Raw genomic sequence first — 25,091 nt, forward strand, 5'->3', positions numbered from 1 at the left:
GGTGCTTCTCTACTGTCATGTTTCAGGCATATCAGGAATTCAAATTTACAACAGATGAGATTGATAGGAACTGCATATAGCTGTCCCAGCACCTTCCCCAAAGAAGATAAATGTCACACATTGTTTAAAATTAAACACCTAATATTGTTTAAGTCCTTATATTCAGATCATAGAAAAACGGAAGTGAGACATTTAATGACATAGATGCAGAATCCCAGGATCCAAACTTTTGGTACTGTGTAAGTTTTAGAAGTTTGGGAAACATGACCAGGAAACTTTACAGTTGGAGTTTAAAATGAAAATTTGAAACTGTCCCTCTGAAGATGAAAGGAGACAATTCTCTTTACCAACACTTACAGCTTTTCAGTTGTTATAGCCATGCTCTGCTGTCCAGCTGTGGTGAGTGTTAAACTAAGCATATTATAACTCTGGTGTTTCTCTGACTTTAATGAAGTAGTTATGATTGTTATATGAGAGAGTGACATCAGAGTCATCTTTATTTTCTAAACTACATAGAAGTGAATATGAAACAACAGTTGAGGGAAAAAAAGAAGCTTGAGAAAGAACAACTATTCCCTCCATTTTTCTTTTGACTCCTTAAAATAAGTTTCTTATGTTCCAGTCACTTTATCAGGTACAGGAAGAAAATGGCAACAAGATCAGTGAAGGTCCCTGTTTGCATGTAGCTTAATTTGAAATGCAATCTCTAAAGCTACAGGGGTTAAAAAGAGGGAGGGGGTCTTCACTGAGGTTTGTCTTCTGTCTTGCTCTTTGGATGTTCCTTGTTGTCTCCAAACTATTTCTATAATCACTTATACCTAGTAAGTCTCAGACTTTCTGGAACTGACGGACTTGTATTTCATTTTTGCCATGCTCTCTATCATCTCAGAATTGCCACATGACAGGTTTCTTGTCTTGTTTTGTTTTGACTTTTTATGCTTTTTAATAAAATTATACTCCATGATAACTGGAGAATCACAGCCTTAGTCATATGTGTGCTTGCGATACTTAACTTGGAAAGTCATAAAACACAGATTAGTCTTTCTTTTCTTCTTATATATATCTACCCCCCCCATTAAGCTAGTTGTAACAGACTTAATTTGAAGTGCTATTGTGTTATGCTTCTCAAATCCAGATTTTTCCAGTATGCTTAGCCTGGTAGGCCAAGTAGCTCATCAGTATTTCCCTTCCTTCTGTATCAAGAGTCAGTATCAGTGACCTTTTCAGAACTACCTGACCTGACAGTTGGGGGCTGTAAGAACTATATGTCTTAATAAACTGTTGGTAACTCTCAGAAGGCAGATGATTGGTTCTTCATTTTATAGCAGATTAACGCTTCAGAGTTGACGGTGTATAACTCTTCCAGTTTTCTCAAGAGGCTCTCCAAGAACCACATCAATAGGGTCTGATGTACTAAAAAGATCAGGACCGTAGCCTCATAATTGTTAATCATTTAACATTTTACCAACTAACTCGGTATCCTGGGAATACAGCAGTACTCCCTCTTTTGCACAGATGAGAGATCCAACTGTCTCAGCTGCTTGTGATTGTCTGCCTAGGACAGCCAAGTATTTTCCACACCCAGACAGTCTTGGTTTCCCTTGTTTTCTTTAAAGTTGGAAAACAGACACATTCTTGGATTTTCATATAAACATTGTCTTGTTATAGATGTGTGTGTGTGTGTGTGTGCGTGCATGTGCATGTGTATGTGTGTCTTTTAAAGAATAATTGTGAATTCAGCCCTATAATAGTAGTTTAATTTTCCTCTTGGATCTTGGTCTTTAAAGAGACTGACATTTTCCAAGGTACTTCACATCAGCTGCTGCTATTCTTGACTAAGACAAATATGCTTTTGCTGGGCCGTAGGCCCCAGAAATGAAAAAAAAGAATTTTCATGTATTGCCAGTGTATCATCCACAACCTTTTCCACAGCAGCAGTTGCCCTTTATAGTGTTAACTTAAGAGGGCACTTTGCTGGCAGGATTTTTTTTGAAGAGGGTCTGACAGACATAGCGACCACTCCTCCATCTGCTACCCCTAAAAAAAAAAAAAAAAAAAAAAAAAAAAAACCCAAGAGCCACAGCAGGTGCCGTTCATTATGGGGCTGAGATCTCAGCAGTAGAGCATTGGCTGCTTTTCTCTCCAGTTCTCTTTTTCAGTAGTAAACCATCAAGTATATCAAAACCGGCCTGGCACTTCACAAACAAGGTACAGAGGAATCCTAGAGTGCTGTTAGGAGATGAGTTTCAAGCATGCTGAAAGTCCTTCCATGTCCAGCTTTTCATGGTGATTTGCTTTTATAATGAATGTATGTATCTCAACAAAAAAATAGAGAGAGCTTTCTGTATATAGTAAAAAGGAGTCTGTTGGAGAGACTTCACAGGAAAGATCACATCTAGTCACTGTGTGGCCACCTATGACTGGTCAGAAGTCAATATATTGATTTCTCATTTGAGTTAGTTTACGTGAAAATATGTGTACAGGAGTGGGAACCAAATAAGACTGTTCCCACTTCCAAAGGAGGGAAAGACATTCCTGCCAAAGCCATTTCTCTGTCTTGCCATTCCTATTCTTTCTACAAGCACCTCTTGCTGGTATCATCACCCCTGAGACAACGGGTCATTGTACTGTTATCAGGGCCCACTATTCATATTTTCCCCACTACTGTTTGAACCTGAAAATGAAATTTTCACTTGACTCCTTTGTCTTATTTGCAGTCTTTGACCCTCGATCTTTTCATTGTTAGGAACTCCAGAAGAAAAGTCGTACATCAGGGAAAAAGCAGTTCTAAAATGAAAATAATACAGAAACTATTCCTCTTTCCTCAATGGAAAGTTTCATCCTCTTTCCTTGATGGAAAAACTGGGGACAGTCAGACATATTTTTACTTTGAATGTCAGTTTAAAAGGTCAAGTGCAAATGGGTACGTGTTCTTAGTAGAGAAAGCAGTCTTCCAAAGATGTGGGCCTGAGCTTCATTTCCATGGCTCTTTTCTGACATCATTCTTAGGTTCTACAGATTCAGTGTGATGTGTGGCCTTCCCTGGGTCACCCAAAACACATCTTCTTGAGGAACTGCCTTGCTTTTGCTGTGTGTGCTTTCTGTTAGGGATAGACTGCTGTTCAGAGATTGCTGACTCTGATTCTTTCTGACCAGTGAGGTGTTCCATAGCTCAAAGATATGTGGATAGGTTTACATATGTGTGAGAGACAAAGAGACCTCTTCTACAGTTTTGTAATGAACTGCACTCAGCATAGGACCATTGATTGCCTAACATTTTTTTCTTTTGCTTGAACTCAGGGGCAGAGGCCTGGCCTCCAGGGGTTTGTCTTAAATATGTCGGGGGAGACCAATTTGGACATGTGAACATGGTGATGGTGAGATCGCTAGAGCCCCAAGAGATTGCAGATGTCAGCGTCCAGATGTGCAGCCCCAGCAGAGCAGGAATGTATCAGGGACAGTGGCGGATGTGCACTGCTACAGGACTCTACTATGGAGGTGAGTATGTCCCTGTGCAGCCCAGGGTGAAGGAATTAAGGTAACATCTTACAGCATCCCTGGTTGCTCACAGAGCCTGTCAAATTATGTAGCAGGGTGTGGTCCCTTTTAAACAGCGACCGCATGCGGGTAAATGACTTGAATTTAATGACTAATTGGTTCAGTCTAGCGGTCTCCTTTTTATACTAGGAATTTAGTTAAAATTTAGTGAAGTGTAATGAGATATATATTGCATTCTAAACAATGATTTAGTAGTGCTGCTATTTTTATTATATAATCTAGTAGGTGCTGTAAGAATACTGAAGGCAGTCCTTGTTCTCACAGTCTCTAGACAGAAGTTGTATAAAAAAAGATAATGCACAAAATGTGCATACTTCTCTCCACCTGATGACCTGTCAAGATGCTAGTACCTCTCACTCCTTCTTTTTACTGCCATACTTTTTGGACAGAGTGATTTACACTCATTGTCTCTTTTTCCCATTTACTTTTATTTTTCAAACTAGTCAGTCCTTTACCCACTCCAGTGATGTTTATCAGCAACTACCCAGTTTCCAAATCCAGTAGCCACTTTCCAGTCTTCATACTAACTGACCCTCTATCATTTGGCACCAAACTCTAAATGTTTTTTGAAGTGTGTTCCTTCTTAGACTCACATGGTACCTCTCTTGTTTCTTCTCTGAATGTTCTTTGTCTAGTCTCATTTTTGCCATGGGACTACAGACATACCTTGATTTATTGACGTTCACTTTATTGTGCTTTACAGATAATTTTGTTTTTTACAAATTGAAGATTCGTGACAACCTTTCATTGAGCAAGCCTGCTGGCGCCGTTTTTCCAACAGCATTTGCACACTTTGTGTCTCTGTGTCACACTTTGGTAATTCTCACAATATTTCAAATTTTTTCATTATTATTATATTTGTTATGGTGACCTGTGATCAGCAATCTCTGATGTTTCTATTGTAATTGTTTTGGGATGCCACAAACTGTGCCCACATAAGACTGTGAACTTAATTGGTAAATGTGTGTGTTCTGACCATTCCACCAATTAGCCATTCCTCCATCTCGTTTCCTCTCCTTGGGTCTCCCTATTCCCCGAGACACAACAGTATTGAAATTAGGTCCATTGATAACTCTACAGTGGCCTCTGAGTGTTCAAGGGAAAGGAAGAGTCACACATCTCTCACTTTAAAAACTAGAAATGATTAAGCTTAGTGAGGAAGGCATGTCAAAAAACAAGATAGGCCAGAAGCTAGGTCACTTGTACCAAACAGCTAAGTTGTGAAAGCAGAGGAAAAGTTCTTCAAGGAAATGAAAAGTGCTACTCCAGTGAACACACGAATCATAAGAAAAGTGAAACAGCCGTACTGCTGATATGGAGAAAGTTTGAGTGGTCTGGATAGAAGATCAAATCAGCCACAACATTCCCTCAAGCCAAAGCCTAATCCAGAGCAAGGCCCTGACTCTCTTCAACTCTGTGAAGGCTGAGAGAGGTGAAGAAGCTGCAGAAGAAAAGTTTAAAGCTAGCAGAGGTTGGTTCTTGCAGTTTAAGGAAAGAACATAAAAGTGCAAGGTGAAGGAGCAAGTGCTGATGTAGAAGCTGCAGCAGGTTATCCAGAAGATCCAGCTAAGATAATTCATGAAGGTGGGCTACACTAAACAAGAGATTTTCAATGTAGACAAGACAGCCTTATATTGGGAGAAGATGCCATCTAGGACTTTCATAGCTAAGGAGGAGAAGTCAGTGCCTGGCTCCAAAGGACAGGATTTCTTGTTAGGGGCTAATGCAGCTGGTGGCTTTACGGTGAAGCCAGTGATCATTTACCATTCTGAAAACTCTAGGGCCCTTAAAAATTATGCTCAATCTGCTCTGCCTGTGCTCTGTAAATGAAACAACAAAGCCTGGATGACTGTACATCTGTTTGCAACATGCTTCACTGACCATTTCAAGCCCACTGTTGAGACTTACTGCTCAGAAAAAAAGATTCCTTTCAAAATATTACTACTCATCGACGGTGCTCCTGGTCACCCAAGAGCTCTGCTGGAGATATGCAACGAGATTTTCATGGTTGCCAACACAACATCCGTTCTGTAGCCATAGATCAAAGAGTCATTTCTACTTTCAAGTCTTGTTCTTTAAGAAATACATTTTGTGAGGCTATAGTGAATCCTCTGATGCACCTGGGCAAAGTAAGTCCTTCTGGAAAGGATTCACCATTCTAGATGCCATTAAGAACATTTGTGATTCATGGGAGGAGGTCAAAATATCAACATTAAGAGGAGTTTGGAAGAAGCTGACTGTAACCCTCGTGGATGACTTTGGAGGGGTTCGAGACTTCAGCGGAGGAAGTAAATGCAGATGTGGTGGATGTAGCGAGAGAATTAGAAGCGGAGCCTGAAGATGTGACTGAATGGCTGCAATCTCAGGATAAAACTTTAACCGATGAGGAGTTAACTTTATGACGAGCAAAGAAAGTGGCTCCTTGAGATGGTATCTAGTCCTGGTGAAGATGCTGTGAAGATTGTTGAAATAACAACAAAGGACTTAGAATATTACATAAACTTAGTTGATAAAGCAGTGGCAGGGTTTGAAAGGACTGACTCCCAATTTGAAAGAATTTCAACTGTGGGCAAAATGCTATCAAACAGCATTGCATGCTACAGAGAAATTGCTCGTAAAAGGAAGAGTCAGTCAATGCAGCAAACTTCATTGTTCTCTTACTTTAAGCTGCCCCAGCCTTCAGGAACTCCCAAGCTGATCAGTCTGTAGCCATCAACATGGAGGCAAGACCTTCCACCAGCAAAAAAGATTACAGCTTGCTAAAGGCTCAGATGATGGTTAGCGGTTTTTGCCAATAAAGGAATTTTTAATTAAGATATGTACATTGTTTTCTTAGACATAATGCTGTTGCACACTTAGACTACAGTGTACAGTAAACGTAATGCACTGGGAAAACAAATAGTTCATGTGACTCGCATTATGGCAGTATTCACTGTATTGCATTGATCTGGAACCGAACCAGCTATGCCTCCAAGGTATGCCTGTCTTAGATTGTGAGCTGGGCCCTGTTTATGCTCTGTGACCTCATCCACCCACCTGGCCTCATCTGTCACCAGTACGGCATACATGGTGGTACTCGAAGTCATATCTGTGGTGCAGACTCTTTGGAGTTTCAAACCTGTATTTAAGTGCTTGTGGACAGAACCTCTGGATATTCTGTAGAGTTTTGTATTTTAGTATCTCCTAGGCAAAACTTATATTCGTGTAATTGTCATCCCACTGAGATGATCAGGCCAGAAGCTTGAGTCATCTTTTGTTCTGTCTTATCATCCTTAATCACAGACCAATTCCTATTTGTTTCTCTATATCCTATGTCCTAGAGATCCAGAGAAAAATACATTAAAAAAGAGTTCCTGTCCTCAGGGAGCTCTTAACTGGGGACTCATGGCCAGTGGGAGCTTTGGAGTTATTTAAAGGAGTCCTGGAATTAATTTTCTCATATATGTTTTTGCAGCCAGTGGAAACTTGAAGTATTTCTCTGACTGAAAAAATTATAATGTTAGTGTCATCCTTTGTAACATCATTCTTTGCCGAAAACCTTTGTGCCTCCTGTAATGGAGCCAAACTCCTTGGCACAGGGCTTAAAGCTCCTCATGGGGCTTCCCTGTTGGCACAGTGATTGAGAGTCCACCTGCCGATGCAGGGGACACGGGTTCGTGCCCCGGTCTGGGAAGATCCCACATGCCACGGAGCGGCTAGGCCCGTGAGCCATGGCTGCTGAGCCTGTGCTCCGCAGCGGGAGAGGCCACAACAGTGAGAGGCCCGCGTACCGCAAAAAAAAAAAAAAAAAGCTCCTCATGATCTGGTCTGGTCTGATTTTCACTTTCATCCTTAGTCACCTCTTTACTCTCCACAGCCAGTCCCCAAAGACACCACATGATTTCACTTCTTCATGCCCTTGCTCATGTTGTTCCTATTGCCTGAAATACCTTTTTCTTTACAACAAACCCCTGCTCATCCTCAGCACCCCAGTGAACTCACCTTTCCTCCTTCCCTCCTCCCCGCTTCTTACCCCTCCACCCGAAGGAAATACCTACTTCCCTTTTCACTTATATTATGCACACGCTTGTTATTTTAGTTAACACATTGTGTTTTAGGTGTTTGTTTACTTATCCTTTTCTCCTACTAGATAGTGAACTATCTGTTGAATACAGAATCAACATCATGTAACAATCATCTATCAGAATGCAGAGAGATTATTTCTCCCCTCTTCTCAGGCCACCTCTCCTGAGAATCTTCTTACTTGCAAATGGTTTCTCCCATTGCTGAGCTCCATTTCATAATCTCTTTCCCTCTCCTTTGCCTCTCTTTGGCACTTCACCTCTTTCTGCCCAGTTAATTTGATGAATGTCTAATATCGATTTTAAAACGTAAGGTGATACATGTCTCATTTATCTTTGTAACTCTTGAAAAAGCTGAGCCAAGTGCAGAGTCGAGAGTGGCTACTCAAATTTTAAAATGCATGTCAGTGTTTTTAAAGGAGGAGGAAGACAACATACATGACTTTAAAAAAAATTTCTTTGATGCAAAGATACTGCTTCATAGTGTTCTCCCATGCTTGAGAGCTCTAGTCTTATTTTGTGCGTGTGTTTTATTGTTAAATTAAAAATAATTATCACTATATGTGACATTAAAATTTATACTTTTAACATCCCTCTCAAATTCTATAAGTAGGTAGAGTATAAATATACTAGCTCTGAAGGCAGTAAAAACTTCAAAGCCTTTCTTGGTCATATAGTCTGTGAGTTGTTTTTGAGGACTTTGAAATCTAATACCTACAAGGGATCTTAATAGTTCATCTGATTCCATGGTTTTCAAGCATTTTTCTTAATCAGTGGAACCTTTTCTTGATAAAAGTATATGTGAATGCCTCCTCCAAAAAAGAGAAAAGATAAAACTGAAACTGGCTTTGTTGAATTGGGAGCCTCCTTGGCCCGTGTTTCCCTGCCTTCTGTCTGAGGTGACCTCCAGGGCTGTGTGGAGTATAGTTTGCAAACCCCATCTACTCTAATAAAGAATTTAATTCCATTTACAAGCTACTGTATTCCATTGAATTCAGTTTAATGTTGATTATAAAACATGTCATGATAGCAGAACTGTTAAATGACTGGCAGAAAGTGAAATATACATAATATACATAAAACTACAGCTGTGAACATGTGAAAAAAATAAGCTGCTATGTTAACCTTGGCATGAATGGCTCTTTCAGTTTTTCTGCTCACTCTTAGCTTGCTAGTGCATTGAGTATAGTGTAGTGGTAGGCGTTTGGAATGTAGGACTACATTGCCTGGGCACAAACTTGGACAAGTTAGGTAACTTCTCTATGCCTTATCTTTCTGCTTTTTTTTTTTTTAAGGTTTTTTTTTGATGTGGACCTTTTTTTTTTTTTTTAAGTCTTTATTGAATTTGTTACAATATTGCTTCTGTTTTATGTCTTGGTTTTTTGGCCAAGAGGCACGTGGGATCTTAGCTCACTGATCAGGGATTGAACCTGCATCCCCTGCATTGGAAGGCGACATCTTAACCGCTGGACTGCCAGGGAAGTCCCTCATCTTTCTGTTTTAACAACAAAGCTTGTTTTGTTTGTTTGGTTTTGGTTTTGGTTGGGTGGTCTCTTCTTGAGTCTTTAATGGTCTTTTCTAGAAAGAATCCATTCTCCTTATTTTTATAATAATACTTATGTTGTTTGAACTCATTTCTCTTCCTAAAAGGAATTCTTGCCATATTTAATAATTTACAAAGTCTTCTTCCCTCATTTTAGATTGGTTGTACTCTTTCAGTCTCTCAACAGGAGTGTGCTATTGGCATATTGTGTGGACAGTTCTTCTTTATGTGGGGCATATTTATAAGACCCTTGGCCCTCTCACTAAATACCATGTTCATCTTTAGAGCCACCCCTCCTCTCCCACCACACACATTTCTAACTCCCTTGGTTGAGTACCACTAAGTATTTGATTCTTGGCAGAGTTATTTTCAAGCTCAAACATTTTATTTTATCTTCTTTCTACAGACTTTTGCTTCTTAGATAAAAACAACCTGTTATCTAATGCCTACTTTATGTCAGGCATTGTACTGGGCTTTTTCATATAAATTATATGGGAAATATTAGCTGCACTTTATGGGTGGGGAAACTGAAGACCAGAGATAATTAATGACTTGTCTAAGTTTCAGTGAAAGTTATAAATTATAAATTAGCTATAAATTATAGTTATAAATTAACAAAAGTAGTTTTATGATCTTTGCCATTGGACACTACAATACTGGGTTTACAGGGAAACTTTGGCTCCAGGTTGTTGGTACTTGGCAGAGTTTAGGGAGACTGGGGTATGTGGTCCACAAGTCCCCTCCATTTCCGGAGTGAGTGGGAATGAGGGTCAGACTGAGATTGGCAAGGTGACTCTTAGGTGGTTGAGTAAACACCAGTGTTCCCCAAGGAGTTCCTGCTTTCCAGGAGATATACAGTTCCTGTAGGACACTTGACTCTTGGAAAGGAGTAAGCAGCGTGGGTGCTTGTCACCATTTTAGCCTTGGTACAAACATGCCTCCCCTCTTCCTAGTAGAGTACCGTCTTTCAAAGTTCCACAGGAGACGGACTTCCCTAGCGGTCTAGTGGTTAAGACTCCATGCTCCCAAATGCAAGGGGTGCTGGTTCAGTCCCTGGTTGGGCAACTAAGGTCCCACATGCCACACAATACAGCCAAAAAAAAAAACCACCCAAAGGAAAAAAAAACAAAAAAAACACAAAGTTCCACAGGAGAGCTGTACCCCTGCACTTGATGGTTCCTTCTAAAGCAGAGGGGTTCTAGTTGTGAAGTAGGCACTGAGGTCACATGATACTCTGGTTATCACATGCTGATGAGGGTTTCTTCCACTTGAAATAGCTCTTCTTGTTAAATGGCTTCACGTGGTTCCTTAGGGACAATTCACATGTAGATTAAATACTTATATTCATTTAGTTTTCTCAGAGGTTAGAAATGGAACTTCCCTTATTAAGCTCCCAAATCATACTATATAATATAGTCCCACAGGTTAGGAAACTTAATGCTTGCTCTGTGTAAACCACACAGTTTATTTCTTTAAACCTTTGTAAGTTCCTCTTTCAGCTTCTCCAGTTTATGGAATGTCCACCTTAACCAGATAGTGTGGGACTGCTCCTCCTCATTCTTCTCCAATGTTTTAACTGATGATGTTGTAAAAGAAGCTCTGGTTTCATAGATGTCCTCTAGACTCTACACAGGTGTCTTCTATTTAGATGCTGTTCTACTTGGCATCTCTACCAGCTCTCTTGCCCTTTTGCCTATTGACCCCACCTTTAGAATGTCTCTCTTTTATGTTACACTCAAAAAACCTGCTTCATTTGGTTCTAGAAGATCCTCAATAAGATACTGTCTGCAAAAGGAAGGGAGGGAGGAAGGAAGGAAGGAAAACCACCAGCAGCAGCAGCCGCAAGCCAGATTAGAGCTCCTGGAGCAGTCAGCCAACATGGTGCCATTCTAGCCCCCTAGACTTGTGTATCATTTAGCAACAGCCTGTGGAACAAAAACCACATTCACAGAAAAATAGACAAGATGAAAAGGCACAGGGCTATGTATCAGATGAAGGAACAAGATAAAACCCCAGAAAAAAAACTAAATGAAGTAGAGATAGGCAACCTTCCAAAACAAGAATTCAGAATAATGATAGTGAAGATGATCCAGGACCTCAGAAAAAGAATGGAGGCAAAGATCGAGAAGATGCAAGAAATGTTTAGCAAAGACCTAGAAGAGTTAAAGAACAAATAAACAGAAATGAACAATACAATAACTGAAATGAAAACTACACTAGAAGGAATCAATAGCAGAATAACTGAGGCAGAAGAACAGATAAATGACCTGGAAGACAGAATGGTGGAATTCACTGATGCAGAACAGAATAAAGAAAAAAGAATGAAAAGAAATGAAGACAGCCTAAGAGACCTCTGGGACAACATTAAACGCAACAACATTCGCATTATAGGGGTCCCAGAAGGAGAAGAGAGAAAGACCTGAGAAAATATTTGAAGAGATTATAGTCGAAAACTTCCCTAACATGGGAAAGGAAATAGTCACCCAAGTCCAGGAAGCACAGAAAGTCCCATACAGGATAAACCCAAGGGGAAACACGCCGAGACACATAGTAATCAAATTGGCAAAAATTAAAGACAAAGAAAAATGATTGAAAGCAGTAAGGGAAGAACGACAAATAACATACAAGAGAACTCCCATGAGGTAAACAGCTGATTTCTCAGCAGAAACTCTACAAGCCAGAAGGGAGTGGCATGACATATTTAAAGTGATGAACCTACAACCAAGATTACCCTTCCCAACAAGGATCTCATTCAGATTTGACGAGAAGTCAGAAGCTTTACAGACAAGCAAAAGCTAAGAGAATTCACCACCACCAAACCAGCTGTACAGCAAATGCTAAAGGAACTTCTCTAAGTGGGAAACACAAGAGAAGAAAAGGACCTACAAAAACAAACCCAAAACAATTAAGAAATGGTCATAGGAACATACATATCGATAATTACCTTAAACGTGAATGGATTAAATGCTTCAACCAAAAGACACAGGGTTGCTGAATGGACGCCTATATATGCTGTCTACAGGAGACCCACTTCAGACCTAGGGACACATACAGACTGAAAGTGAGGGGATGGAAAAAGATGTTCCATGCAAATGGAAATCAAAAGAAAGCAGGAGTAGCAATACTCATATCTGATAAAATAGACATTAAAGTAAAGAATGTTACAAGAGACAAGGAAGGACACTACATAATGATCAAGGGATCAATCCAAGAAGAAGATATAACAATTATAAATATATATGCACCCCACATAGGAGCACCTCAGTACATAAGGCAACTGCTAACAGCTGTAAAAGAAGAAATGGACAGTAACACAATAATAATGGGAGACTTTACCACCTCACTTACACCAATGCACAGATCATCCAAACAGAAAACTAATAAGGAAACACAAGCTTTAAATGACCTAGTAGACCAGGTAGATTTAATTGATATTTATAGGACATTCCATCCAAAAACAGCAGATTACGCTGTCTTCTCAAGTGCGCACGGAACATTCTCCAGGATAGATCACATCTTGGGTCACAAATCAAGCCTCAGTAAATTTAAGAAAATTGAAATCATATAAAACGTCTTTTCTGACCACAATGCTGTGAGATTACAAATCAATTACAGGGAAAAAAAACCTAAAAAACACAGACACATGGAGGCTAAACAGTATGTTACTAAATAACCAAGAGACCACTGAAGAAATCAAATAGGAAATCAAAAAATACCTAGAGATAAACGACAATGAAAACACGACAGTCCAAAACCTGTGGGATGCAGCAAAAGCAGTTCTAAGAGGGAAGTTTATAGCAATACAAGCCTACCTGAAGAAACAAGAAAAATCTCAAATAAACAATCTAACCTTACACCTAAAGGAACTAGAGAAAGAAGAACAAACAAAGCACAAAGTTAGCAGAAGGAAAGAAATCATAAAGATCAGAGCAGAAATAACTGAAATAGAAACAAAGAAAACAGTAGCAAAGATCAATAAAAGTAAAAGCTGGTTCTTTGAGAAGATAAACAAAATGGATAAACCATTAGCCAGACTCATCAAGAAAAAGAGGGAGAGGACTCAAATCAATAAAATTAGAAATGAAAAAGGAGAAGTTACAACAGACACCACAGAAATACAAAGCATCCTAAGAGACAACTACAACAACTCTATGGCAATAAAATGGACAACCTGGAAGAAATGGACAGATTCTTAGAAAGATATAACCTTCCAAGACTGAACCAAGAAGAAATAGAAAATATGAACAGACCAGTCACAAGTAATGAAATTGAAACTGTGATTAAAAATCTTCCAACAGGGCTTTCCTGTTGGTGCAGTGGTTGAGAGTCTGCCTGCTGATGCAGGGGACATGGGCTCATGCCCTGGTCTGGGAGGATCCCACATGCTGCGGAGCGGCTGGGCCCATGAGCCATGGCCACTGAGCCTGCGCGACCAGAGCCTGTGCTCTGCAGCGGGAGAGACCGCAGCAGTGAGGCCCATGTACTGCCCAAAAAAAAAAAAAAAAAAAATTTCCAACAAACAAAACTCCAGGACCAGATGGCTTCAGAGGTGAGTTCTATCAAACATTTAGAGAAGAGCTAACACCCATCCTTCTCAAATGCTTCCAAAGCGCTGCAGAGGTAGGAACACTCCCAAACTCATTCTGTGAGGCCACCATCACCCTGATACCAAAACCAGACAAACATACTACAAAAAAAGAAAATTACAGACCAGTATCACTGATGAATATAGATGCAAAAATCCTCAACAAGGGCTTCCCTGGTGGCGCAGTGGTTGAGAGTCCGCCTGCCGATGCAGGGGATACGGGTTTGTGCCCCGGTCCGGGAAGATCCCACACGCCGTGGAGCGGCTGGGCCCGTGAGCCATGGCTGCGCAGCCTGCGTGTCCGGAGCCTGTGCTTCGCAAAGGGAGAGGCCACAACAGTGAGAGGCCCGCGTACCGCAAAAAAAAAAAAAAAAAAAATCCTCAACAAAATACTAGCAAATAGAATCCAGCAACACATTAAAAGGATCATACACCGTGATCAAGTGGGATTTATCCCAGGGATGCAAGCGTTCTTCAATATACGCAAATCAATCAATGTGATACACCATATTAACAAATTGAAGAAGAATAACCATATGGTAATCTCAGTAGATGCAGAAAAACTTTTGACAAACTTCAACACCCATTTATGATAAAAACTCTCCAGAAAGTGGGCATAGAGGGAACCTACCTCAACATAATAAAGGCCATATATGACAAACCCACAGCAAACATCATTCTCAATGGTGAAAAACTGAAAGTATTTCCTCTACGATCAGGAACAAGACAAGGATGTCCACTCTTACCACTATTATTTAACATACTTTTGGAAGTCCTAGCCTCGGCAATCAGAGAAGAAAAAGAAATAAAAGGAATACAAATTGGAAAAGAAGAGGTAAAACTGTCACTCTTTGTAGATGACATGATACTATACATAGAGAATCCTAAAGATGCCACCAGAAAACAGAGCTAATCAATGAATTTGGTATAGTTGCAGGATACAAAATTAATGCACAGAAATCTCTTGCATTCCTATACAATAATGATGAAAAATATGAAAGAGAAGTTAAGGGAACACTCCCATTTACCATTGCAACAAAAAGAATAAAATACCTAGGAATAAACCTACTTAAGGAGACAAAAGACCTGTATGCAGCAAACTATAAGACCCTGATGAAAGAAATTAAAGATGATACCAACAGATGGAGAGATATACCATGTTCTTGGATTGGAAGGATCAGTATTGTGAAAATGACTCTACTACCCAAAGCAATCTACAGATTCAGTGCAATCCCTGTCAAATTACCAATGGCATCTTTTACAGAACTAGAACAAAAAATCTTAAAATTTGTATGGAGACACAGAAGACCAAACAGTCTTGAGGGAAAAAAAACGGAGCTGGAGGAATTAGACTCCCTGACTTCAGACTGTACTACAGAGCTACAGTAATCAAGACAATATGGTACTGGCACAGAAAAATACATCAATGGAACAGGATAGAAAGCCCAGAGATAAACCCACACACCTATGGTCAACTAATCTATGACAAAGGAGGCAAGGATATACAATGGAGTAAAGACAGTCTCTTCAGTAAGCGGTGCTGGGGAAACTGGACAGCTACATGTAAAATGAAGTTAGAACACTCCTTAACACCATACACAAAAGTAAACTCAAAATGGATTAGAGACCTAAATGTAAGACCAGACACTTTAAAACTCTTAGAGGAAAACATAGGAAGAACACTCTCTGACATAAATGACAGCAAGATCTCTTTTGATCCACCTCCTAGATTAATGGAAATAAAAGCAAATGGGACCTAATGAAACTTAAAAGCTTTTGCAAAGCAAAAGAAGCTACAAACAAGATGAAAAGACAACCCTGAAAATGGGAGAAAATATTTGCAAGCGAATCAATGGACAAAGGATTAATCTCCAAAATATATAAACAGCTTGTGCAGCTCAATATTAAACAAACCAGCTAATCCAAAAATGGGCAGAAGATCAAAATAGACATTTCTCCAAGAAGACATAGAGATGGCCAAGAAGCACATGAAAAGCTGCTCAACATCACTAATTATTAGAGAAATGCAAATCAAAACTACAATGAAGTATCACCTCACACCAGTTAGAATGGGCATCATCAAAAAATCTACAAAGAACAAATGTTGGAGAGGGTGTGGAGAAAAGGGAACCCTCTTGCACTGTTGGTGGGAATGTAAATTGATATAGCCACTATGGAGAACAGTATGGAGGTTCCTTAAGAAACTAAAAATAGAATTACCATATGACTCAGCAATCCCACTACTGGGCATATACCCAGAGAAAACCATAATTCAAAAAGAGACATGCACCCCAGTGTTCTTTGCAGCACTGTTTACAATAGCCAGGTCATGGAAGCAACCTAAATGCCCCTCAACAGACAAATGGTTAAAGAAGATATGGTACATACATACAATGGAATATTACTCAGCCATAAAAGGGAACGAACTTGGGTCATTTGTAGAGACGTGGATGGATCTAGAGACTGTCATACAGAGTGAAGTCAGAAAGAGGAAAACCAATATCGTATATTAACGCATTTATGTGGAACCTAGAAAAATGGTACAGATGAACTGGTTTACTGGGCAGAAATTGAGACACAGACGTGGAGAACAAACATATGGACACCAAGGGGGAAACGTGGTGGTGGGGGAGTGGTGGGATGAATTTGGAGATTGGGATTGATATGTATACATAGATATGTATAAAATGGATGACTAACAAGAACCTGCTGTGTAAAAAGGAAATTTAAAAAAATTCTTTATCTCTTTAAAAAAAAAAGATACTCTCTGTTTCAGTTTTGATCTCTGGATCCCTCCAGTATCAGAAATAGGAGTACCCCTTGAAAATAAGAGATTTCTTTTTTGATTAAAAAAATGCTATCCTAAGCTGATTGTGATTTGTATGGGAAGTGTTTTTAGAAGGGACATTTCAATATGTAAATGAGATCCGAAATCCTGAAATAGCTTTACCTTATAAGGTCTACATTAAGTTTAAAAGGAGATGGGCTATTTTGGCTTCAGAGAAGGAAGCCTGCAGGTTTGTACAATCCAGTTGGATGTACTGACACCAAGTGGTCATTTGTTTGGTGGTCGTGTCCAGGTAGTTCCTCAGGAGTCACAGGCAGTGTGAAGTGGCTCTACTGTTCAGATTAATCTCTAAAATGCAGTCATGTGGGTCCTGAACCTCTATGAAGCATCGAAATCAAGAGATCAGGTGAAACAGTGATAGATCTTTAAAGTGTAGTAAATAAAATATTTGCATGTCTAGGTACGAAGTGTCAAATATTTTAACTACTTGAAAATTGTAATGTGAGTAGTTTTAATGTGAACTGTTCGTGCTAACACTGTTTCCTTTATAATTAATTGTATTATTTCTCAGTAGACCAAATATATATCTAAGGGTTTAGTGGAAGTGCAAAAATATAATTTCAAAGCAGCATCTTTTTTCTTATGGTAGTCAGAGCCGTTTTGATAACGGAAATGTCTTTGATCTGGAATGTTAGGTTCCAAGGATTCTGAATTTAAGGATCGACAGTTCCTTAAAAATTTTTAACCAAATTTAATTCTTTATTAATATCCATGTACTTATTGTTAAACAGAAAATAAATAGTTGTAAAACCACTGACCATTTAAAAAATAAATAGGCATAATTGCTTTTAAAAAATATATAATTCTTGGAGGCAACTGCTCGGATCTCTCGGGGGAGTCGCGGAGCAAGGGCTGGCGGGCAGCGAGCGGGGCTGGGAGCGCAAGCAGGAGTGGCTGAGGAGCCGGCAGCAGCCACGCGGCGGGCTCGGTCCAATGCAGCTGAAGCTCCCGCAAACTTGGGTGCGTGTTCGCACTGCTGTGCCAGCGGCCTGAGTGATGAAGATGGTGGCCCCCTGGACGCGGTTCTACTCCCACAGCTGCTGCCTGTGCTGACATGTCTGCACCGGCTCCATCCTGCTTGGCGTCTGGTACCTGATCATCAATGCCGTGGTACTGCTGCTTCTGTTGAGCGCCCTGGCTGATCCAGATCAGTATCACTTTTCAAGTTTTGAACTCGGAGGTGACTTTGAGTTCATGGAGGTTGCCAGCATGTGCACTGCTATTGCAATTTCTCTTCTCATGATCCTGATCTGTGCGGTGGCTACTTATGGAGGATACAGGCAACACGTGGCCTGGATCATCCCATTCTCCTGTTACCAGGTCTTTGATTTTTCCCTGAACACCTTGGTTGCAGTCATTGTGCTTGTTTATCCAGACTCAATCCAGGAATACATACGACAGCTGCCTCCTGATTTTCTTTACGAAGATGATAGCATGTCAGTGACTCCTACCTTGTTTGGTCTTTATTATTATTCTGTTTATCAGCATTATCTTTACTTTTAAGGGGTACTTGATTAGCTGTGTTTGGAACTGCTACCGATTCATCAGTGGCAGGAACTCCTCCGATGTCCTGGCCTCTGTTACCAGCAATGACACTACGGTGCTATGCACCCCTGTACGACGATGCCACTGTGAATGGCACCGCCAAGGAGCCGCCACCACCTTATGTGTCTCCCTAAGCCTGGAAGTAGGGTGTAGCTGAGAGTGACAGCTTGACTTTCATACATCAGGGCAATAGGTCTTTAATTTTACTTCTGAGATGAGCTTCTGAGCTTATTTTTTGCTGAAATGCTACAGTTTAAAATTTTAGATGTTAAGTTGAAACTCTCTGTAGTTTGAAACCTATACTTTAGCTAGAGCACCGTGATAGAGTAACTGTAGAATTCTTTCTGTGGGGGTTGCGGTGGGCTCCCCTAGTCTTCGCTCAGCATTGAAACTACCCAACAATCCGGATGAACCTTTTGTCTGAGGAGGCTGTTGTACGTGCTGAGCCCCAGAGTTGAAGAATTTATGACACTTTTCTCTCTGTTCCCTCCTTTCTCTTTTGAACACGTAAAATAAAATCAAAATTATATGATGCTTAGGCCGTTCCAGTTTATAGAACAAACCTTAGGAGAAGAGGAATGTTAATCGTGTAAGTAGTCCATATATACATATACATAAAACAAGTATTTCCTTAGATCCTTTATGATTTAAATTCAGTGACAATTTGAGTTTGCTGGTCAAGGATTTTGTCCATGGGCCAAATTGAAGCCCTTTGTCGATTCCTGGCAGTGAGGACAGTCAGTCGCCACCCCGGTGGCTGCTCTTGTACACCCATGTCTGGGGTCACGGCATGGCGTGTTAGAGGGGAACTGGTTGGTACTGTGTGGTATCTGGTTCTCCCTTTCTCCCAGTTTCCCATCCCTGCTCAGAGCCCCCTTTCACTAAGTGTTCTGCCCTAGCCTGACTCAGGGAGGACATCCATCAGCCTTTGTCTAGTGGAATTGCTGATATGTATTTACCCAACAATCTGAAAAAAGGTTTTCTTCTCTCCCTGCAAGGCACATCCTACTACTTTGAACTTCTGAGTATGTCTCATCATCTTTTAAAATGAGTGTGAAACAGTCTTCAGAAAAATGGGAGGTGGCGGGGGTGCTTTCCTTGTGAAATGCCCTTATCTTGACTACCTGAATTTCAAGGGACTTTTATATATTCATATGTTCAAAAGTCACACCTCTCCTGCTTGTTCATTATTGAATGTGCTGTAAATGAAGCCATTTGGAATTAAAGTGAGATTTGCCCACATCCAAGAAAAAAATATATATATAATTCTTAACTTTTGTGTGTGTATGCATTGGTAAGGGCTATAGCTTAGGTAGAATCTAGTTAAAAAGTATTTCGTTACGTAGAGAGTATATCCCTATCATAGTGAAACATAAACACATAAAACTTCCTGCGCTTCTTTGATTTTTTTTTTTTAACATGTTGACTGGAGTATAATTGCTTTACAGTGGTGTGTTAGTTTTTGCTTTATAACAAAGTGAATCAGTTATACATATACATATGTTCCCATATCTCTTCCCTCTTGCGTCTCCCTCCCTCCCACACTCCCTATCCCACCCCTCTAGGTGGTCACAAAGCACTGAGCTGATCTCCCTGTGCTATGCAGCTGCTTCCCACTAGCTATCTATTTTACGTTTGGTAGTGTATATATGTCCATGCCACTCTCTCACTTTGTCACAGCTTACTCTTCCCCCTCCCCATATCCTCAGGTCCACTCTCTAGTAGGTCTGTGTCTTTATTCCTGTCTTACGCCTACATTCTTCATGACATTTTTTTCCCTTACATTCCATATATATGTGTTAGCATACGGTATTTGTCTCTTTCTTTCTGACTTACTTCACTCTGTGTGACAGACTCTAGGTCCATCCACCTCACTACAAATAATTCAATTTCGTTTCTTTTTATGGCTGAGTAATGTTCCATTTTATATATGTGCCACATCTTCTTTATCCATTCATCTGTTGGTGGACACTTAGGTTGCTTCCAACTCCTGGCTATTGTAAATAGAGCTGCAATGAACATTTTGGTACATGACTCTTTGAATTTGTGGTTTTCTCAGGGTATATGCCCAGTAGTGGGATTGCTGGGTCATATGGTAGTTCTATTTGTAGTTTTTTAAGGAAACTCCATACTGTATCTCCATAGTGGCTGTACCAATTCACATTCCCACCAGCAGTGCAAGAGTGTTCCCTTTTCTCCACACCCTCTCCAGCATTTATTTCTAGATTTTTTTGATGTCCATTCTGACTGGTGTGAGATGATATCTCATTGTAGTTTTGATTTGCATTTCTCTGATGATTAATGATGTTGAGCATTCTTTCATGTGTTTGTTGGCAGTCCGTATATCTTCTTTGGAGAAATGTCTATTTAGGTCTTCTGCCCATTTTTGGATTGGGTTGTTTGTTTTTTTGTTATTGAGCTGCATGAGCTGCTTGTAAATTTTGGAGATTAATCCTTTGTCAGTTGCTTCATTTGCAAATATTTTCTCCCATTCTGAGGGTTGTCTTTTGGTCTTGTTTATGGTTTCCTTTGCTGTGCAAAAGCTTTGAAGTTTCATTAGGTCGCATTTGTTTATTTTTTTTTTAATTTCCATTTCTCTAGGAGGTGGGTCAAAAAGGATCTTGCTGTGATTTATGTCATAGAGTGTGCTGCCTATGTTTTCCTCTAAGAGTTTGATAGTTTCTGGCCTTACATTTAGGTCTTTAATCCATTTTGAGCTTATTTTTATGTATGGTGTTAGGGAGTGTTCTAATCTCATGCTTTTACATGTACCTGTCCAGTTTTCCCAGCACCACTTATTGAAGAGGCTGTCCTTTCTCCACTGTACATTTCTGCCTCCTTTATCAAAGATAAGATGACCATATGTGCGTGGGTTTATCTCTGGGCTTTCTATCCTGTTCCATTGATCTGTCTTTCTGTTTTTGTGCCAGTACCATACTGTCTTGATTACTGTAGCTTTGTAGTATAGTCTGAAGTCAGGAGGCCTGATTCCTCCAGCTCCGTTTTTCGTTCTCAAGATTGCTTTGGCTGTTCGGGGTCTTTTGTGTTTCCATACAAATTGTGAATTTTTTTGTTCTATTTCTGAGAAAAATGCCAGTGGTAGGGATTGCATTGAATCTGTATATTGCTTTGGGTAGTAGAGTCATTTTCACAATGTTGATTCTTCCAATCCAAGAACATGGTATATCTCTCCATCTATTTGTATCATCTTTAATTTCTTTCATCAGTGTCTTATAATTTTCTGCATACAGGTCTTTTGTCTCCTTAGGTAGGTTTATTCCTAGATATTTTATTCTTTTTGTTGCAGTGGTAAATGGGAGTGTTTTCTTAATTTCACTTTCAGATTTTTCATCATTAGTGTATAGGAATGCCAGAGATTTCTGTGCATTAATTTTGTATCCTGCTACTTTACCAAATTCATTGATTAGCTCTAGTAGTTTTCTGGTAGCATCTTTAGGATTCTCTGTGTATAGTATCATGTCATCTGCAAACAGTGACAGCTTAACTTCTTCTTTTCTGATTTGGATTCCTTTTATTTCCTTTTCTTCTCTGATTGCTGTGGCTAAAACTTCCAAAACTATGTTGAATAAGAGTGGTGAGAGTGAGCCACCTTGTCTTGTTCCTGATCTTAGTGGAAATGGTTTCAGTTTTTCACCATTGAGGACGATGTTGGCTGTGGGTTTGTCATATATGGCCTTTATTATGTTGAGGAAAGTTCCCTCTATGCCTACTTTCTGTAGGGTTTTTTTTTTTTTTTTTTCCGGTACGCAGGCCTCTCACTGTTGTGGCCTCTCCCATTGCGGAGCACAGGCTCCGGACGCGCAGACTCAGCGGCCATGGCTCACGGACCCAGCCATTCCATGGCATGTGGGATCTTCCCGGACCGGGGCACAAACCCATGTCCCCTGCTTCGGCAGGCGGACTCTCAACCACTGTGCCACCAGGGAAGCCGTCTGTAGGGTTTTTTATCATAAATGGGTGTTGAATTTTGTCGAAAGCTTTCTCTGCATCTATTGAGATGATCATATGGTTTTTCTCCTTCAGTTTGTTAATATGGTGTATCACGTTGATTGATTTGCGTATATTGAAGAATCCTTGCATTCCTGGAATAAACCCCACTTGATCATGGTGTATGATACTTTTAATGTGCTGTTGGATTCTGTTTGCTAGTATTTTATTGAGGATTTTTGCATCTATGTTCATCAGTGGTACTGGCCTGTAGTTTTCTTTCTTTGTGACATCTTTGTCTGGTTTTGGTATCAGGGTGATGGTGGCCTTTTAGAATGAGTTTGGGAGTGTTCCTCCCTCTGCTATACTTTGGAAAAGTTTGAGAAGGATGGGTGTTAGCTCTTCTCTAAATGTTTGATAGAATTCGCCTGTGAAGCCATCTGGTCCTGGGCTTTTGTTTGTTGGAAGATTTTTAATCACAGTTTAAATTTCAGTGCTTGTGATTGGTCTGTTCATATTTTCTATTTCTTCCTGATTCAGTCTTGGCAGTTTGTGCATTTCTAAGAATTTGTCCATTTCTTCCAGTTTGTCCATTTTATTGGCCTAGAGTTGCTTGTAGTAATCTCTCATGATCTTTTGTATTTCTGCAGTGGCAGTTGTAACTTCTCTTTTTTCATTTCTAATTCTATTGATTTGAGTCTTCTCCCTTTTTTTCTTGATGAGTCTGGCTAATGGTTAATCAATTTTGTTTATCTTGTTAAAGAATCAGCTTTTAGTTTTATTGATCTTTGCTATTGTTTCCTTCATTTCTTTTTCATTTATTTCTGATCTGATCTTTATTATTTCTTTCCTTCTGCTAACTTTGGGGGTTTTTGTTCTTCTTTCTCTAATTGCTTTAGGTGCAAGGTTAGGTTATTTATTCAAGATGTTTCCTGTTTCTTAATGTAGGATTGTACTGCTATAAACTTCCCTCTTACAACTGCCTTTGCTGCATCCCATAGGTTTTGGGTCGTCGTGTCTCCATTGTCATTTGTTTCTAGGTATTTTTTGATTTCCTCTTTGATTTCTTCAGTGATCACTTCGTTATTAAGTAGTGTATTGTTTAACCTCCATGTGTTTGTATTTTTTACAGATCTTTTCCTGTAATTGATGTCTAGTCTCATAGTGTTGTGGTCGGAAAAGATAGTTGATACAATTTCAATTTTCTTAAATTTACCAAGGCTTGATTTGTGACCCAACATATGATCTATCCTGGAGAATGTTCCATGAGCACTTGAGAAAAATGTGTATTCTGTTTTTGGATGGAATGTCCTATAAATATCAATTAAGTCCATCTTGTTTAATGTATCATTTAAAGCTTGTGTTTCCTTATTTATTTTCATTTTGGGTGATCTGTCCGTTGGTGAAAGTGGGGTGTTAAAGTCCCCTACTATGAATGTGGTACTGTCGATTTCCCCTTTTATGACTGTTAGTATTTGCCTTATGTATTGAGGTGCTCCTATGTTGTGTGCATAAATATTTACAATTGTTATATCTTCTTGGATTGATCCCTTGATCATTATGTGGTGTCCTTCTTTGTCTTCTGTAATAGTCTTTTTTTTTTTTTTTTGGCGGTACGCGGGCCTCTCACTGTTGGCCTCTCCCGTTGCAGAGCACAGGCTCCGGACGCGCAGGCTCAGCGGCCATGGCTCACGCGCCCAGCTGCTCCGTGGCATGTGAGATCTTCCCAGACCGGGGCACTAACCCATGTCCCCTGCATTGGCAGGCGGACTCTCAACCACTGCACCACCAGGGAAGCCCTCTTGTAATAGTCTTTATTTTAAAGTCTATTTTGTCTGATATGAGAATTGCTACTCCAGCTTTCTTCTGATTTCCATTTGCATGGAATATCTTTTTCCATCCCCTCACTTTCAGTCTGTATGTGTCCCTAGGTCTGAAGTGGGTCTCTTGTAGACAGCATATATATGGGTCTTGTTTTTGTATCCATTCAGCCAGTCTGTGTCTTTTGATGGGAGCATTTAATCCATTTACATTTAAGGTAATTATCGATATGTATGTTCCTATTCCCATTTTCTTAATTGTTTTGTGTTTGTTATTGTAGGTCTTTTCCTTCTTTTGTGTTTCTTGCCTAGAGAAGTTCCTTTAGCATTTGTTGTAAAGCTGGTTTGGTGGTGCTGAACTCTCTCAGGTTTTGCTTGTCTGTAAAGGTTTTAATTTCTCCATAAAATCTGAATGAGATCCTTGCTGGCTAGAGTAATCTTTGTTGTAGTTTTTTCTCCTTCATCACTTTAAATATGTCCTGTCCTGCCACTCCCTTCTGGCTTGCAGAGTTTCTGCTGAAAGATCAGCTGTTAACCTTATGGGGATTCCCTTGTGTGTTATTTGTTGTTTTTCCCTTGCTGCTTTTAATATGTTATCTTTGTATTTAATTTTTGATAGTTTGATTAATATGTGTCTTGGCGTGTTTCTCCTTGGATTTATCCCGTATGGGACTCTGTGCTTGCTGGACTTATTTCCTTTCCCATGTTAGGGAAGTTTTCAACTATAATCTCTTCAAGTATTTTCTCAGTCCCTTTCTTTTTCTCTTCTTATTCTGGGACCCCTATAATTCGAATAATGGTGCGTTTAACGTTGTCCCAGAGGTCTCTGAGACTGTCCTCAGTTCTTTTCATTCTTTTCTCTTTATTCTGCTCTTCAGTAGTTATTTCCAGTATTTTATCTTCCAGGTCACTTATCCATTCTTCTGCCTCATTTATTCTGGTATTGATCCCTTCTAGAGTATTTTTAATTTCATTTATTGTGTTGTTCATCGTTGCTTGTTTCATCTTTAGTTCTTCTAGGTCCTTGTTAAACGTTTCTTGCATTTTGTCTATTCTATTTCCAAGATTTTGGATCATCTTTACTATCATTATTCTGAATTCTTTTTCAGGTAGACTGCCTATTTCCTCTTCATTTGTTAGGTCTGGTGGGTTTTTATCTTGCTCCTTCATCTGCTGTGTGTTT

General features: G+C 39.8%; 1 protein-coding gene and 1 pseudogene across 9 annotated transcripts in view; both read left to right on the forward strand.

The window, feature by feature from the left end:
* ILRUN (inflammation and lipid regulator with UBA-like and NBR1-like domains) overlaps positions 1-25,091 on the forward strand; it is a 128,173-nt gene that overhangs the window by 40,846 nt on the left and 62,236 nt on the right. For 6 of the 9 annotated variants that reach the window (XM_089918863.1, XM_089918862.1, XM_089918864.1 and 3 more), the window contains exon 3: positions 3,301-3,498. The exons of 1 other annotated variant lie outside the window; for it this stretch is intronic. In XM_089918863.1, coding sequence (XP_089774989.1) covers positions 3,301-3,498 — 198 coding nt within the window. Of the gene's footprint in view, positions 1-3,300; positions 3,499-4,261; positions 4,375-25,091 lie in introns of all 9 variants that reach the window. 2 more of the 9 variants (XM_089918860.1, XM_089918859.1) reach the window with 1 other exon arrangement.
* Positions 4,381-21,418, forward strand: LOC149748217 (lysosomal-associated transmembrane protein 4B pseudogene; annotated as a pseudogene).

The sequence above is a fragment of the Delphinapterus leucas genome, chromosome 10 (genome assembly GCF_059928025.1).
Source record: "Delphinapterus leucas isolate spDelLeu-1000000601 "Yukka" chromosome 10, BTC_Dleu_Yukka2, whole genome shotgun sequence".
In the NCBI taxonomy this organism is placed as follows: domain Eukaryota; kingdom Metazoa; phylum Chordata; class Mammalia; order Artiodactyla; family Monodontidae; genus Delphinapterus; species Delphinapterus leucas.